The sequence below is a fragment of the Centroberyx affinis genome, unplaced genomic scaffold, assembly GCF_046629955.1.
Source record: "Centroberyx affinis isolate AG114_WGS23_722 - 3 ecotype Tasmania unplaced genomic scaffold, CSIRO-AGI_Caff_v1 ptg003722l_1, whole genome shotgun sequence".
Lineage (NCBI taxonomy): Eukaryota > Metazoa > Chordata > Actinopteri > Beryciformes > Berycidae > Centroberyx > Centroberyx affinis.
In genome coordinates, this window is record NW_027281605.1 from 23,766 (window position 1) to 42,227 (window position 18,462).

The window sequence follows — 18,462 nt, forward strand, 5'->3', positions numbered from 1 at the left end:
CTCTAATGAACTCTAATGTACTCCGTTTCAAAATATTCTGATACGATTTTAGTAATTGGTTTGGATTAAACTTGAATTATTCATATTTTAGAAGTGATAAATGAGATTGTGATCATTCAGCTTCATGAAGAACCAAGAAACTGTGACGCAGCTGAAATATGAAAATAGTTTAGTTTTGAATTATCATTTTTGCCAAACAATGGGTCTTTTAGTTCTTATGGATTGTATCGAAAGTATCGAAAGTGAATAAAAGCAACATACAAACTGTCTTCTTTACACTTTTCATGTTTTTCTCTCATTTCTCGTCAACCCAACATGTTGTAATATCATCTGTCCACCAGGTGGCAGGAGAGAGTCTGGACTCTGGATCTGGTTTGATCAAAAGGATTAAAAAGATCCAGTCTGATAAATTTGGGAGAAACTGACTCAGAATCAGCAGGATCAGGCTGATCCTGGATCAGAGAATCTGTCCGGTTCTGATCTAGATACAAAGTTTTAGTAACACTTCAGATTAGGGAACATATTAACTATTAACTTTGGGATTTCCCTCAATAGTTTAATAATTTCTCTCAGTACTAAGTGACACTGGCACTTTATAAGCCCCAAACTGATCAAAACATACTGAGAGTCCAATTCATGTTCAGCAACTTCTTACTGACTGCTATAAGCACTAATTAGCAGCTACTGAGAGTAAAGCCATAGTTAATGGGCTATACTTGTAGAACATAATAGTGCAGAATAAGGTTCTAATAAGTGGTTTGTAATGACTAATAATGAACCAAAACACTACTAATATGCATGTTAAGTTCAGTGTTAAGGTCAAAGGTCACATCACTCTATAATTGAGAATTATTCCTCAACCAGAAATGTGAACTCCCTCGTAAAATGTGAAGTTATTTATGGATCAGGAATAGTTAGTTTTACTTTTCTGGATTTTTTGTATAATACCCAAACTTCACAATACCTCAGGAATAATAATACTTAATAATTAATTTTCCATAATTTTACAGAACTCGAAAGAAACCCTGAAAAACGCCTTAACAAATCAAAAGCAAAACAAAACAAAAATCACAGCCAGATGTTTCAGTCAAAACCTCATACAGCAGAACACAATGTGTGAAAATAAAGCTCCAACTATTCAAAATGTGAAACTGTATGAGAATCCAGATTCAATAATATTTCTGTCATTTTGTCTAATTCCCAAACTTCAAGACCTGGAAATTCATTTTCCATAGTATGCAGAATTTCCCAGCCTGCACAGCAAGACTATCATGTAGATTTTTTTGCATCACAAATGTCAAACCACTATTTTGAAGTGTATCTTTGTTCCAGCTGTTTACGGAGCGATCCGACCAAAAAACAACAACATGAAAATCCTTCTGTTGTAATGAGACGAAACCATGAGCTGAAATGAGCGTTAATCAAAAATAGCTTCACCTAATCAAAAACATATGTACAAATTTACATACAGAAATAAAAACAAAGTCTCATGAATCAAAAGCAAAGGGAACAGATTTGGCAAAGTGTTTTAACTGGAGAGACATGAAGAGAGAAATTCTTCCAAAAACACAAAAACCTCCTCATCAGTTTGACCTGCAAAATGTCGACACTGTGTGTGTGTGTGTGTGTGTGTGTGTGTGTGTGTGAGGAAGCTAAAGCCTCCTAATACATAAAATCTACTGACTTCATCTGAATTTAAATTTAATATATTGACTGGTAGGAGAATAGATTTACTGAGAACTGCTTGTTTTTATTTTTTTTAATTTTATTTATAGTTTATTTGACAGGGACAATGCAAATGAACACAGAGCCACTTCAGCTGGTTACAAACAAGCTGCTGCAGCTGATGTTCTGCAGACAGAGATTAGAGCTGCTGCTAGTTTACAACTCCTGACCCTAGTTTGGCTTTTCTTAAGAGAAAAAACAAAAAAAAGAAGAAAATATCAAGTTTACATACAATCATAGAACTTAAAGAAGGAAAATTGAAAAAAAAAATTAAAAACACTTCTCTGGAAAAGCACATGGAGACTGTTTTATTATGAATGAGAGACTGCCTCATTTAAAAAAGAAAAAATCTTTGATTGCATTCTCACTTCTATAATACAAACATTTCAAAGAATAAGATAAAAAGAAATTACCCACAGCCTTCACACAGGATAACAGATTATAGTTTTAGCTTTTGATATAACAGAAAGTTGGAGAAAAATCAAGGTCTTGGTTTTTTTCATAAATCAAAACTTTGGCTTCGATTTGGATAAAAAAAAAACCCCCAACAACAATCTTTTATCTAATGGAGGCTCTATACAAGGCATATATATAATATACAAGGCATTGTAGGCGATGTTGCTACGGTGCCACATGATTATGTTGCAAAACCGGACTGCGCATTTACATCGTCTGGTCTGGACTACCACCCGGACATGTAGGCTAATAAATAATACTTATAAAACCTGACTTTCCGGTCTAAAATCGGCATCTGGCAGCCAAGGTTTTGTGGAATCAATAATTGATTCTTCCCTGTATTTTTTTCCTGTGTGCCTTGGTACCAGAAAGATTGGTAGGCCTATCTATAAATTTATTATATGAAGAATTAATTAGTTGATTGCTCCTTGGCGTGGCCTAAACACTGTATTGGCTTGTTATGGCATAGCTTCATAGTTTTTCATTGGCTGCTGACGGGATCCATTCGCATTTGAGTTGTTGACAAGTACACACTACCCGACTGCGTCCAGATTCCACTTGTAAAAATCAAACATGTTTGATATAATCGTAGTGGCTCCGACTCACACTAAATTTGGGGCAATAGTTGTCTAGTATATCTCCAGCCTTACCAAACTCCATTCGATCTGCAGAGTCCCTCTCAATCTTTAAGAAAAGGCTAAAGAAAACCTTCTCATCTGATGGACTGTGTAATCCAAAAAAACAAAAAACAAAACTCTTTATCTGTTCTCTCCTGACTAGATCCTTGCTTGTGTTGTATTAAAATCTCATGTGTACGTCGCTTTGGATAAAAGCGTCTGCCAAATGGGAAATTGTAATTGTAATTGTAATACAACAACTGATACATGAGTTACACATGAAAAAACAACATAATAAAGCCTGTACCATGGCACAAAACAGATGAGAAAGAGCCTTTAGATTTTTGTCTTGTGTAAATCCTCGACTCTCAGCTGCCATCTTCCTTCACCAAGTCTTCAGGTGATGAGCTGGAAGGAAAGATATAAAGGAGCATTTAGTAATCTGTGATCTTTATCAACATTTACGGCTGGATCGTAAAAGCCGAGTGACTGGTATCAACCCCACAGATATTTTATGGTCATTTAAAAGTAAAAGTCTGAATTATGAAGTTTTACTGTCACATTCAAAATATCAAACTTGAGATACCTCTTTGGCCCGGTGTGAACACTTTGAAACTGTCTTCCCACTGGGGCCGCTCGTGTTGCAAAACACTACGCAATGCTTATAACACTGATTCACTCCCTTGTACTTTTTGGTATAAAAAACTTCCTAGCAATAAAGGTTAGATTAATTTTTTAAGAAAAAGTAATTGAAAATGTCTAAATATAACCTTAGGATAAAGTCTTTTTTTTTTTTTTTCAATGAGGCAATTCAACCCGAGTGAGTAAAAGGGGTGAATATGTTTATGGCCTACATTTTTGGAATTTTACACTTTGACAAAAACTTGATTTTCCATTCCACTTTGACAGAGAGGAGTAGGCTACTTTGCATAGGTTTTATCCCACATAAATGTATTTTGACCTAATTTAGTTGTACAAGAAAATGGTGCAAAAGGTCAAGGGTGAATACTTTTTATATCTACTGTAAAACCCCCAAAAAATCATTACCTCAAGTTAATCATTAAATCTCCCTAAAATGTAGAGGATCCAGTCTGTAAAAGTGTTATTTCATAAAACCAAGGACAACCAAAATACAAGGAAGGACCCAAATCTGATTGGCTGCCGATTGTTGCAAAACTTTCCCTGGCTGACGAGCTTGTTGAGCGTCCGCACATCGACCGAGTTTCTCTGGTCGCTCAGATCTGGAGATGAACAGACTTCAGTGACTTGATGATGGTGTTGCTTGCAGTGTGAACACAGTTATGGTCAAGCTTGTCAGCCAGCGATGTGGAGAACGGTTGAGGTAAACTCTGAAGTCATGTTATTTAATTTAATTTTAATGCTACCTAATTATCGCTTGCTAGCTAGCTATGTTCTCCATGTTGTATCAGCTGAGTCGCTCACAGTGTGAACGCAGGCTCAGAGTTCCCTGTTTACTCACCTAGTGCAGCTAGGGGACAAGATATGGGCTAGTTCATCTCTGCTGTGTTTGAACTATACCAGTAACACCCAATAATGCCTAAAGGGCCTTCTTCACTGTGATGTTGGGTATGAAGGTGATGTGGTGCTTTGAAGGCAGACTACCTGAGGTCAGACAGATCTTCTTCTTTGGAGCTGAGATGAAGACTTTTACCATATTTTAGACGGAGAGAATCCAATGCTTTTGCGTCCTCTTCCAATGCTGTTGTTTTCTCTCGCAATGCTTTTCTGTCCTCTCGCAATGCTGTTGTTTTCTCTTCCAATGCTTTTGCGTCCTCTTCCAATGCTGTTGTTTTCTCTTCCAATGCTTTTCTGTCCTCTTCCAATGCTGTTGTTTTCTCTTCCAATGCTTTTCTGTCCTCTCGCAATGCTGTTGTTTTCTCTTCCAATGCTTTTGCGTCCTCTTCCAATGCTGTTGTTTTCTCTTCCAATGCTTTTCTGTCCTCTTCCAATGCTGTTGTTTTCTCTTCCAATGCTTTTCTGTCCTCTCGCAATGCTGTTGTTTTCTCTCGCAATGCTTTTCTGTCCTCTTCCAATGCTGTTGTTTTCTCTCGCAATGCTTTTGTTGCCTCTCTTAACTGATTGATGAGAGAATCTGATGCTGTTCTTTCCTCCGGAGTGCTGTTAACAGAAAAGAGAAAAGAGATTTAGACAAAAGAAAGGTGACACAGATACACCTCCATTCAAAAGTTTGGACACACTACATTTTTCTCTATTTTTACTATTTTTCATATTTTAGAGATATCAAAACTATGAAGTAAAAACTGTCTTATATTTTAGATTCTTTAAAGTAGCCGCCCTTTGCCTTGATGGAAAGGCAGAGGCTAGGTTATCCAAGCATAAGCCTTTAGATCAAAAGATTTGCTCCAAGTCTAATTTTACAAACAATCAGTGATTCCTCGACTCATCAGAGTTTACAGATAGTGCTGCTGGAACCATCAAAATGTTTTTACAATTATCACGTGAATGTTGCACTTATTGCAGTTATTGCATTTTGATTCAATTCAACTTTGAACTAAACTACATTTATCTGCAGAACATCATGAGACAGAGGAGATTTGAAACTAAATCATGAAAACTGAATCATATGGAGCTTTAAATTCTTAAGGAAATCTTCTCCACACAGGAAGTGACCGATCCAAACTGACCAGTCCAACCACCATGCCCCCCCCCCCCACCCCCGCTCCCCCACTCACACACACACTAAGAAGAACACATTTGTTTGATGCCGCCTTACAGGTAATGGGTAATGAAGTACTTCAGACAGTTATCTCTAAGTTGCTGAGTGCAGCTTTAATGGAGCTCTATCAGGTGGACTAACAGTAGAACCAGTTGTCTTACTTTGATCCTGAAGGTCTGGGATCAGTGCTGAAGTTTGTATGCTCGTCTCTGGAGCGGTCACTCTGCATTGATGTGCAGCTGACTGATGGAGACACTGATCCTCTCTCCTCTTCACTCCTCTGGACTTCAGTCAATCCATCAAATAGATCAGCTCTGTACACCAGAAAACAACAAACATTTCTACTATGTACCTACACACACACACACACACACACACCCTAATTTAGTAGCACAAGAAAATAATGTAAAAGGTCAAGGGTGAATAATTTTAACAGCTACTGTATACCAAAAAAAAAAAAAAGAATGAAAATTTTACCTCCATCTAATCATTCAATCTCTCTAAAATGTAGAGGATCCAGTTTGTAAAAGTGTTATTTCATAAAACCAATGACAACCAAGATACCTACAACATGGGAGCACGCTCATCGTTTTTTTAAATTTTTTATATATATTATTTTTTGGCATTTTCACCTCAATTTGACAGTTGAAAGTAGACACAGACAGGAAAGACGGGAAGGGAGAGAGAAAGGGGGATGTTATTACATTTTGGAAAAATCCATCCATTTTAGAAGCAGTTTCAGATTTGCTCCAAGTCTCATTTTACAAACAATCAGTGATTCCTGGACTCATCAGAGTTTACAGATGGTGCTGGAACCATCAAAAATGTTTTTACAATCATCATGTGAATGTTTTTTCTGGCTTACATAATGCTGAAGAATGTCTATTTAGGATGAACAGTTATATTGTTGAGCAGTGACCAGTGTTTATTCCCTTCCCATCGTCTCTCCTTGGTATCCACACTGCTACCTTTGCTTGATGAAGACAATGCTCTCCTCGTCTCTAATGTAACAGTAAAGGGAGGCACAACTAAATGACAGAACAGAGCTTGCGTGGTTACATTTAAAGTTATTGCATTTTTTAAACATCCATGCTTGTTTCCAGTCAGGTTCAGACTAACTCCAGGAAACGCATCACAACTGGACTCGGTCCTGATTGGCTCACTCACTAGAGAATGACTGAAATCCATCCAATCAGGGTCCAGTTTGCAGCGTTTGAACTGGAAAGCCTCCACTCAGCAGGTTTACCTCATTTGAATTAGAGGAGCCGCCGCTGTCGGCCAATTAGGAGCCAGTATATTGACCACTTAGTCTTCACATTCATTCAGTTTAACAGATTCAGTTCAACTTTGAACTAAACTACATTTATCTGCAGAACATCAAGAAGAACTTTATTCTGATCCTGAGACAGAGGAGATTTTAAACTAAATCATGAAAACTGAATCATATTTAAGCAATATCACACTCAAGATCATGCTGTTGTACTGGATATCAGCATGGTGTGATTATCTTTGATCGAATCACAGCTGTGCTGATATACAGCACAACAGCACGACCTCGTGTGTGATATTGCTTTTATACAACAGTTGTATAAAAGCTATTCATCAAGTAATAATAGTAATTTTTTTAAGAGTAATTTGAGACAACAGATGATTTTTGTCTGTTATTTGTCTCCGCCAACAAAAACATTTCCTTCAGGATTGCACTACCAAGTGTTGCCAAGTAACAGGTGAACTGTTTCCCGACTGCAAGTTAGCTAAGCTAGCTACTTTGAGGTTAGCACAGACAATTTCAGCTTACTTTCTTCCCAATCTTCCGCCTCGGCCGACCGTTCATAATTAAGGTAAAATGTTTCCACATCGCTGTCGCTACTAGGTGCGAATGAAGTTAGAGTTTTGTGTGGACATGTACTGGGAATATCTGGTAAGCATTTGTTTGTTGCACAACACTGTGTATTGTCTGCTAGATGTGCTAACCAGCTGGTTAGCTAGCAGCTACTCAGCTAACGTCAGATGACGTTGTGGTGATCCGCTTTTTATTTCTTCCCACAAGAAGCTCCAGGCAGCTTTCTCCACACAAAACAATGCTATGTGTGAACGCAGCCTGATCAAGGTTACATCAGAACAGCTGTGAAGCGGAGTGATACATACAGTACAGCGTATCAGTGCTGTTATACTGTATATCAGCACTCATGGAATGCCTCTTGTCCAATCAAATTGCTCAACCGGAACTAACTGTTGTATAAGGAGCTTTAAATTCTGAAGTAAATCTTCTCCACACAGAAAGTGACCGATCCAAACTGACCAATCCAACCGCTATGCACCCCCCACCCCCGCTCCCCCACTCACACACACACTAAGAAGAACACATTTGTTTGATGCCGCCTTACAGGTAATGGGTAATGAAGTACTTCAGACAGTTATCTCCAAGTGGCTGAGTACAGCTTTAATGGAGCTCTATCAGGTGGACTAACAGGTGGACCAGTTGTCTTACTTTGATCCTGAAGGTCTGGGTTCAGTGCTGAAGTTTGGCTGCTCTTCTCTGGAGCGGTCACACTTCACTGATGTGCAGCTGCCTGATGGAGACACTGATCCTTTCTTCTCTTCACTCCTCTGGACTTCAGTCAATCCATGAAATGGATCAGCTCTGTACACCAGAAAAACAACATTTCTACAATGTACCTCCACAAAAGTGTTATTTGATAAAACCAAGGACAACCAAGATACCTACAACAAGGAAGCACACAAAGATAATCTTTTTTGGCATTTTCACCTCAATTTGACAGCTGAAAGCAGAGACAGACAGGAAAGACTGGGAGGGAGAGAAAAAGGGGGATGACATGCAACAAAGGTCATAGTTGCTAGGATTAAAGTTATTGCATTTTGGAAAAATGTTGGACGACATGCAACAAAGGTCCTTGGTCAGATTCAAACTCAAGACGTTATGTTTGCATGGTACGCACTGTGGAACACTGATACACCTGGGCCCTCATTTATCAACGTTGCGTAGAAAAGGTTCTAAATTCTCTCTTTCGAATAAAATTTAGAATGTGCATAAGTACAAAAAAAATCGGTATTTATCAAACATGTGTACACACACCTGTAAGTAATCTGCCTTGATAAATGCCACACTTTCTAAACCACCATCATGCTCGTGCACAGCCACTCATTAACATAAATATACGCCTACAATTGACCATATATGGTGACAACCTTCCCTTTAAAATGCCGGAGGAAATGTCATCGATATTTCCTCTGTGCTGAACACGGCTCAGACAAAGAATGCAGGAGGAAGAATTTACCGATGCAGAAATTGAATTGTTGGTAACTGAGGTTGTGGCACCGCAAAATACTTTCTGGAACTCTCAATGGTAGATTAATAAACAAGCGAAAACATACAGGCTGTCAGTAGGTGTGAGTGGCATTAAACTGTTTTATCAGCAGAACAATGGCAGGAAAAAAAAAAAAGTTTGACCTGAATCCAAAATAATTATAGTCAACAAGAGGGACATTGCTGCAACAGGCGGAGAACAGACAGAGACCAGCCTGTCCGATGTGGACCGGACACTTTGGACCAAACACTTGCCTCCTGTCCTGTCGTGATAAATAATTATCATTTGAATATATTTCTCTAAGCCTGCAGGTCCTTCCTGAAGGAGAAGGTGGGACAGAGGTCCAATAAAACAAAATCTACTGAATCTACCCTCATCGTTTTCAGTTAAAATGTTGGTGCGCTCTCTGAAAACGCTCCATGCGTAATGGATAATGCTCCAAATCCTCCATCAAAGCCAGTCATTTTACGCACACAACAATCAATGTCTTATTGTTGCCTTTTATGATTGCATATACCCTGAATTTCATCACCCATACTAATATTTAAAATGATGCCAATTAGTTGATGTAATTCAGTAAGCTTAAATGGACTAGATAATATAGTTGAACAATATGCACTGTCGAAATTGCTTATGAATGGTATAACATGCACTTTTAGTCTTAACTACTGTAGCCTAAACATTTTTATATTAATAATTATGAAAAGACCTGTTCATTTGATTGTCTGTTCCTGTCGTTGTTGGAGGTCTCATCAACCTCTTCAACCGCTTGGTGCTGTGCGTCAGCAGGTCAGAGCTCTGCTTAAATTCACACACATGCTCAGGCATAAGTACAACTTGATAAATCTGTACGCATGGTTTACACACATATTTGTACGTACGCACTGTGGATAAATGAGCCTGTCCCTGGACAGGATGGGAGCATGCAAAACTGATTGGCTGTTAAAGGCCGATGGTCGCAAAGCTTCAGTTGGCTGAGAAGGAGCTTGTTGAGCGTCCGCAAATCGACCGAGTTTCCCTGGTCACTCAGATCTGGAGATGAACAGACTTCCAGTGACTTGATGATCGTGTTGTTTACAGTGTGAACACAGTTATGGTCAAGCTTGTCAGTCAGCGATGCTTGGAGAACGGTTGAGGTAAACTCTGAAGTCATGTTGTTTAATTTTTTCTGTTTATTTTGAATGAATGCTACCTAATTAGCGCTTGCTAGCTAGCTATGTTCTCCATGTTGTATCAGCTGAGTCGCTCACAGTGTGAACGCAGACTCAGAGTTTCCTGTTCACTCACCTAGTGCAGCTAGGGAACAAGATATGGACTAGCTTATCTCTGTTGTGTTTTAACTATACCAGTAACACCCAATAATGCCTCAAGGGCCTTCTTCACTGTGATTTGGGGTATGAAGGTGATGTGGTTGTTTTGAAGGCAGCCTACCTGAGGACAGACAGATCCTCTTCGGAGCTGAAAGGACTCAGACGGTATGGCATCCAGTATCTGCCAAAAGATAATACTCTCATTACCCCCACACTGCTGTTAACAGATAAGAAAAGAGATTTAGACAAAAAGAAAGGCGGCACAGATACACTACCAGTCAAAAGTTTGGAAACATCCCATTTTCCTTTATTTTTACTATTTTCCACATTTTAGAATAATAGTAAAGACATCAAAACTATTAAATAACACAAATGGAATTATGCAGCGACCAAAAAAGTGTTCAACAAATCCAAACTATCTTATATTTTAGATTCTTTAAAGTAGCCGCCCTTTGCCTTGATGGAAAGACAAAGACTTTGGAAGGAAATTCATACATAGGATCAACTTCACTATTTATATTTGTCTAAGAAACTTATTTCAAGAATTTAAGCAGAAGCCTTTCGATCAAAATGGCTTTAAGAGAATGAAAAACATTCAGTCAGGTGGGTCCAGACTGTTGACTGGTAGTGTATTAACAGTCTTAGTGTGGCTCAGTGGGTAGAGCAAGGCACTAACACTGCAGGGTTTGGGGTTTGACTCCCACTGAGGCCGCTCATGCTAAAAACAAATATCTACATGTGTGGTGCTGTAAGGTGCTGCGAAAGAAATTCAGATGTTTCTGTGTTTATATTGTGATATGATCAAGGATGTTTAATGAAGACACTGTAAAATTTTGATTTCATCTTAGTGGCGAGGATTAAAGTTATTACATTTTGGAAAAATCCATCCATTTTAGAAGCAGATTCAGATTCGCTCCAAGTCTCATTTTACAAACAATCAGTGATTCCTGGACTCATCAGAGTTTACAGATAGTGCTGCTGGAACCATCAAAATGTTTTTACAATTATCATGTGAATGTTGTTTCTGGTTTAAAAATTGCTATTGAATGTCTATTTTGGATGAACAGTTGTTTTGTTGAGCAGTGACCAGTGTTTATTCCAAAGGCTGTCAGTTTACTTTGGAAAGTGATAGGGACAAATCAGTAGGGCGTCTGAAGGTCGTCACTCAAAAATGTTATTACTCTTTAAAACACATTTACTGCAGCTCTACACAACTTTCTAAGCCTATTTAGTACTTTGAACACAATACAAGTTGGATAATTACCAATCCAAACACATATACACATTTGAATAATTGATTTCAATTAGAGATGCACCGATTGCAATTTTCTTGGCCGATTCCGATTTCCGATTTTTTAAAAGTCTGACCTGCCGATTCCGATTTTGGCCGATTCCGATTTTCTTTCTAAGAACTATAATTGACAGCACACACAAACATTTTTGTAACTTTTCTTTAATGGAAAATTAAAATTCAATTGTATGTTCATAATAAAACATTGACTATTAATAACTTACATTTTCTCCAAAACTGCACCAGGTTACAGGACCTTCTCTCACTCTCACTCAAACAAATCTCAAAATAAAAAAGTGCTCCAGGTTACTGGACAGAGCTTTTTTGAACAAATAAAATCCAAATGAAAATGAATTGCAGTATATCCCACTTTATACTTTCCCGAAAGGAAACAGGTGCAACAGATCTATATAACAACACACAGACTATTACTATTATGGACTATTATACAACAGGTAGTTCCGACCAAGCGATCTGATTGGTCAACTAGACATTTAGAACGTGATCAAATCAGCATGACAGCACACCTAGCCGTGCTCATCACTAAATATTACTCCGCCATATTATCATACAATATATTTAAATATAACTCTGTTCAGCCTTGATGTTACCAGACGCTCTGCCATCCATCAGCTGTGCCGGTGAGTCGGTGACACGGCGCTACTAGCTTAAAAATACATGTGAAGTTCGCGGACATAGTAGCTAAATCTGTCCATGGAAAAAATATTTTTTTCAGCAGATATCTTAGTTACAAGAAGATTGAGCTAACAAGGCAGTTTTGTGTTTATATGTGTGGTATTTATTCAGTTTGGGAAATCCCGCGATCTCTAGAAAGCATTAGCTCAAGTTGGCTGGCTGACTCAACAGGGACTAGAAATCGTCTCTGTTGCAGGTCGTTACTAAGGCTCGGTCTACTTGCTGGAGTAGTAAACTAGGTTCCATTACATAGGAGTCTACTGACGTGACTGATTGTTTTCCAGTTACTAGCAAAACGTTTTTTATTTTGAGAGCGAATTGCCCCACAATATGAATACATTTTGTTTGTATCTTTAATTTTGTTGGTAACTGTTGTATAATCGCAATATTACACTCCAGGGTGTGCGTTACCTATTGGCACGACAGTGATGCGGTCAGGACCGAGGCGCTTGCGCCGAGGTCCGTAAGCATCACGGTAACGCACACCCTCTCGTGTAATATTGCTTAATTACAGCGGAGTTTTTATCGTTGTCTTGCACAGAATCGGATATATGAGACTGATCGGCCGGTCACCGGTCATGGCCGATCAGCTGAAAACCGGCCGATTCCGGTCACCGGCCGATCGATCGGTGCATCTCTAATTTCAATTCAGCAGTCCTCCAATCACTACAACACTATACAAGCCCTCAATCACCATAACACTAACAAGCCTCCAATCTCCAACACTGGCACCAACACTCCCTCTACTGAGGATGGCCCTGTCTGCACCAATGTCTATGTGTACGGCCCAAATACATGCCTGCACCTGTCACTGACAGACAAACTTATACGGCCCTGAGATGCAGTTTGTCCACCTTGTCCTGATGGACATGATCATGTTTCCTCTCTGTGATCAGAATGTTACCTGGGACTCTGCTGTCGGAGAGCTTCTGCTTCCTGCTGTGCTGCTTCTTCACTCTCCATCCTGGAACAGAAATTGACATTGATTTATCTGAGAGACTACCACACAGGAAGTGACCAATCCAAACTGACCAATATAACCCCCCCACCCACCCACATACACACACACTAGAAGAACACATTTGTTTACTGACGACACCTTACAGGATTTCTGGGCAATGAAGTCCCTCAAAAACTTCGGACAGTTATCTCTAAGTTGCTGAGTGCAGCTTTAATGGAGTTCTATCAGGTGGACTAACAGTCAAGCCAGTTGTCTCACTTTGGTCCTGAAGGTCTGGGTTCAATGCTCACCAGAGTTGGGGAAAGTTACTTTTGAAACTAACTAGTTACTTTACTTTGTTACTTGCCCTAAATAATAATTAGTTACATTACTAAGTTAGTGTTTATTAAAAGTAACGCGTTAGAGTACTTTCACGTTACCCACGTAAAAACACGCCTTTAAAATAGGCTAAGTCTTCTGCTGATGTCATCACTCTTCATGTACAGAAATCATCACTAATCATCAGGTTTGGGACACAGCGTTAAGTAACAATCTACTGTTGTCTAAAGAAAACATCAAGCAGCTTTCAGTCACCTGGTTCACAGTAAATACTCAGTGAGGTTTAGACCGACTGGATCCTTTCTGCCGTCTGCATCACAACCGCAGCTGATTCTGACTTTATCAACACTGTGAAACATCGGCTCCGTGTTCCTCTCTATAAAAAATCCTAATCTGAGAAAAAATATGCTACCGACACGGAGCTATTGACGTTAAAAGGCGCATCAACCGGTGAATATCAAACTTCAAACTAACTTCACCTCGGTGATCAACGGAGCCTGAACTGATCCGGTCTGGTCTCAAAATAAATCTTCAGGTTTGATAGTGAAAGCTAAACTAACAGTTAGCAATAATGTTCTGATCCTTCTCTTCCATCAGTTCAAATTAATGTGAATATTTCCAAGTTCTGCAGTTTGTTTTGTTCATTCTGAAAGCGAGTCGTAACCTCCAGCAGCCTGCTGCAGTCTGCTGTAATAACATCATGAAGCTACAATAACTTAATTTTTTTTAATTTGCACTAACTCAACATTTAACCATTTGAAAGAAAACTAAAAGTAGTGAAATGTAACTTTGAGAAAGTAACTAATAACTGATTACATAAATTTAAAAACTAACACGTTAAGTAGGGCTGGACCCGAATATTCGACTATTCGGATATTCGTTCGTTGGGTAGGTATTCGGTTTTCAATTTTGGGATTCGGATATTCGTTTTTTTAAATGTAATTTTATATGTAATCCGTAAGCCGGTTGCCATTGACGCTTTTTTTTTTAAATTGCATTCAATCTTTTTTCTAAGGTAGGCTACCGGTATTTTGATACGGGGCTCTCTCTCTCTCTCTCTCTCTTCGCTTTAGAACGTAACCGCTGTGAAACAATCAGAAAATAACGTTTTATTTCTCTGATTCATCGGCTTTCCGCTACTACCGCTCCCTCTCGACCATCTCTCTCTAGCTCGCTCGACCATCTCTCTCTCGCTCGACTCTCTCTCTCTCTGGCTATTAATTGAAGTTATACGTACGTTAAGTATGTATGTTTTCAGCGCTGTGTTTTTGTGAGGAGGAACTGTGACTATGAGGAGGAACCCCCCCCCGTGGCCGAAGCTTTGAATATTCGCTGTTATACTACTATATACTACCGAAGCTCCGAAGCCCAAAAAATGGTATTCGGGACAGCCCTAACGTTAAGTTCCTCTTTACCACAAAAAAGTAATCTGATTACTGTAACACGTTATTCCCAACACTGATGCTCACACACACATACACACACCAGAAAACAACAAACATGTCTACAATGTACCTGCACACACACACACACACACAGTTCACTCACCTAGCTCTCTCCTCAGCATCAAGTCCACCTCCAGTGTCTCTACAGAGAACAGCAGAACAGAACATAACAGTTCATGAAATGAGCCTGAACTCTGAAGCTCAGATCAGTTATACAGTTCAGATCAGGTTCCTCCTCCAGTAAAAGATTATGTGCCAACAGCAGGAACTGGACTGGACATTTTCACCTGTTGGTCTAATGGAAAGTTTAGCTAACGCTTCAGTTCAGCTCATCCGCTGTCCGTGTGGGCTAGCATGTGTGGGGAAAACCTCCAGAGCTCTACGGACTCGCATCAGTGAGCATCGCAGTAATATCAGGACTGGAGATGAAAGCAGCCCCACTGCACACCAGCATCAGGCTTTTAGACTTTTTGTGGCACACACACACCTTTCTGAGATCCTACAACTGTAGCCTACTATCTGTTATGTGTATTATATAGTACCATCTCTGCCGTCACAGTGGTCATAAATGATATTGTTTCTTGTATGGACAAGAGGAGTCATTGTGCTGCTGTTTTTGTTGATCTGTCAAAAGCTTTTGACATTGTAGATCATCCTCTGCTTATTCATACACTACATAATATTGGGTTTGATTCACTTGCTTGTAGTTGGTTTAAAAATTACCTCTCAGAACGAAGTCAATGCGTCAAAGCTGAAAAGATCCAATCAGAATATTTAACAGTCACAAAAGGTGTTCCGCAAGGATCAGTCCTAGGCCCTGTCCTGTTTACTATTTATATTAATAATATTATGTCTCACTTAGCAAATTGTAACATCCATCTTTATGCGGACGACTGTATTTTGTATTGTATTGCTACCTCTCCACAACTGGCTGTTGAGAAATTACAGTCTTCCTTTAATGCCCTTCAACATGCTTTAGTTGATCTTAAACTTGTACTAAATGCAAGCAAAACACAGTTCATGATCTTCTCTAGAGCAAGAGACATTGATTTTAGCAGTTTCCACCTATCCACTCTAAATGGTAATAATATTGCAAGGGCAACAGAGTATAAATATCTTGGTATATGGCTTGATGACTCACTTACATTTAAACATCATATTGACAACCTCATCACCAAACTAAGGCAAAAACTTGGCTTCTTCTACAGAAATAGATCCTGCTTCCCTTTACACTGTAGAAAATGTATAATTGAGGCTGTCTTTTTATCAGTCCTAGATTATGGTGATATAATCTACAGACATGCTGCTGCTACCACTCTCAAACCCCTGGACTCAGTTTATCATTCTGCTCTCAGATTCATTACCGGAGACGCCTATGACACTCACCATTGTACTTTGTATAACAAAGTTGGTTGGACCTCTCTAGCACAAAGGCGTGATAAACATCTGTATCTTTTCATCCATAAATCTCTCATAGGACTGTCGCCACCATATATTACATCTATGCTGAACTGGATCAAAGGACTGTACCAAACTCACTCAACAAACTGCCTCATGCTTCAAGTCCCACAGGTTAACACAGAATTTGGAAAATCTGCTTTTAGTTACTGTGCACCAAAAGCATGGAATCACCTACAACAAATACTTAAGACGGACTCTCTCACTACTCCTGGACATTTGAAATCAATTATTTCAAACCATTTTACCTCAGTGTGTAATTGTTTTTATTGAGTATTATCGTTTTTGTTTTTTTCTCTTTTCTTCTTTTTTCTTTTTTAATCTAATTGTGTATGTCTCTTGTATCTTGTATCTTTTATCTCGGCATCATTGAAAATGAGGGAAACCTCAATGATCTCCGAGATTTTAAACAAAGGTTTCAAATCAAATCAAAATATACTCAGTATCTGTGTTCTCTGTATTTATGTATATAGGCTACTGTATATGTAATTCTATAGGGCTTACAGGCAAGTTAAATGTCATGTGACCACCTAGTTGTGATGTCATTACCAGCCATTAAAGCCTTTTTCCCCAAAAAAATGGGTGTTTTGCCTGATGAAGACCTTGCTGGTCGAAACGTTGCAATAAATACTTTGGGAGCCTATATTCAGCATGTGGACTTCCTTCCTTCTCTGTCTAATACAGATCTGGACCTGACAGTAGACAGGCTGCAACGTTTCTGTGTTCATTTATCCCTTATTCAATTTATAGCCTTCAACTTACCTCATTAAGTCATTAAGGCACAAACTGTAACCTTTTTTACAAATAAAGTGTTACTCCATATTTCCACTCAGTATTTTGACGTTTTTGTTGTTCTGTGCACAACAACAGGCTACTTATTTTATCCAAAATGGCTGACCGCGTTTCTAGACAGGAAGTTAAAAGGTTTCACAGCGTTTACAGTAAAGCGTTCAAATTCTAAAATAAAATCTGAAAATCAATCATAAACTTGCTGGAAGCCAGTGGAAATGAAAACATCATCAAAACGTGAACAGAAATCCTAATTATTATTTCTATGAATGTTTCAGCTGATCCATGAGAACAGAGAACAGAGAACCATGTCGGGTTCCTGCAGTCTGGACTGTTTTCCCTCTGAAACAACCAAACCTCTTCAGTTTCCACCTGTTAGTTTCTCTCAGTAAAGTTCCACTAATCTAATTTTAGCCATTTACCTGTTTAGATATGAAATTAGTCGATACATGTTCCGCTGCGTCGATCTGATCTGGAGAAACAAGTGGCGCAGTTACCAAACTTCACAATTTTACTTTCACTTTGTTGTTGCTGCACACAGGATCCACCTACTGGTCTGTTTTAAATGAGGAACCTGAATTCTGATGAAGGTGCTGAATGCATTGAATTTATTATATTTACAAATAATGAATCAGTGAATCAGAGCTGCAATGCAACTTTATCTTGTAAAACTCTAATGAACTCTAATGTGCTCAGTTAAAAAAACAAAATTATAGCCCCCCCCTTTTTAAAAAAAAATATTTTTATACTTTTATTGTGTTTTTTATTTTATATGTAGGCTATGTATTTTTGTATCTTATTTATTTTTCTTTTGTCACATATGGGAATATGTTGACTCCCGTGTTGTTATTGATACTATATGATGAAAAATCATAAAGTGGACAAGAACAAAAACAAATCTGATAAGATTTTACTAATTGAAGCGATAAATGATATCGTGATAATTCAGATTGGGATTTGGACCAGCTAATCTAATCTTCCTTTATTCAGGTTTTTAAATGTTTCCGCTTTATCCAAACTGAAGGCAGAGATTATGTTAATCCCAGTGAAAGAGAGGATTCACTGTGGAGGGAGATATGAAGAACCAAGAAATCACGATACAACTGAAATATGGAAAAAGTTTAGTTTTGAATTATCAGTTTTGCCAAACAGTGAGACTTTTGTCTTTTAGTTCAGTGATTCTCAACCTTTTTCATATCAAGGACCCTTAATTCAGTCCACATTAGAGCCACAGACCCCCATTTGATGAGATTTTGTCTCTCTGACCCAAATCTGAGAATAATTTTATTGTTAGATATGATTTTGTCCAGAATCCCATGACTATCTGTATTGTAGGTAGAGACATAACAAAGAAACTTATCAAAACAGT

The 18,462-nt window shown here is 38.6% G+C and overlaps 1 protein-coding gene across 2 annotated transcripts; it reads right to left on the reverse strand.

Moving 5' to 3' along the window:
* Nucleotides 1–1,758: 1,758 nt before the first annotated feature.
* Nucleotides 1,759–17,598, reverse strand: LOC139662178 (caldesmon-like). 2 transcript variants are annotated; one of them, XM_071540802.1, is made up of 8 exons: nt 17,516–17,598; nt 14,950–14,988; nt 13,027–13,086; nt 10,257–10,316; nt 7,988–8,140; nt 5,658–5,810; nt 4,471–4,937; nt 1,759–3,206 (listed from the first exon to the last, which is right to left on the reverse strand). In XM_071540802.1, the coding sequence occupies exons 1-8, from the start codon at nt 17,542–17,544 to the stop codon at nt 3,184–3,186; spliced, it is 984 nt and encodes a 327-aa protein (XP_071396903.1). In that variant the 5' UTR covers nt 17,545–17,598; the 3' UTR covers nt 1,759–3,183. The 2 variants fall into 2 exon arrangements, with proteins under 2 accessions (XP_071396903.1, XP_071396902.1); XM_071540801.1 differs by having other exon boundaries at nt 4,422–4,937.
* Between the last annotated feature and the right edge of the window lie 864 nt (nt 17,599–18,462).

Excerpts from the sequence above, each read along its gene's own strand:
- LOC139662178 (XM_071540801.1), bottom strand. The coding sequence starts at position 17,544 with ATGTATCGACTAATTTCATATCTAAACAG. Across the intron at positions 14,989-17,515 it reads CTAATTTCATATCTAAACAG|AGACACTGGAGGTGGACTTG; the intron begins GTAAATGGCTAA and ends TGTTCTCTGTAG. Across the intron at positions 10,317-13,026 it reads CTCCGACAGCAGAGTCCCAG|ATACTGGATGCCATACCGTC; the intron begins GTAACATTCTGA and ends ATCTTTTGGCAG.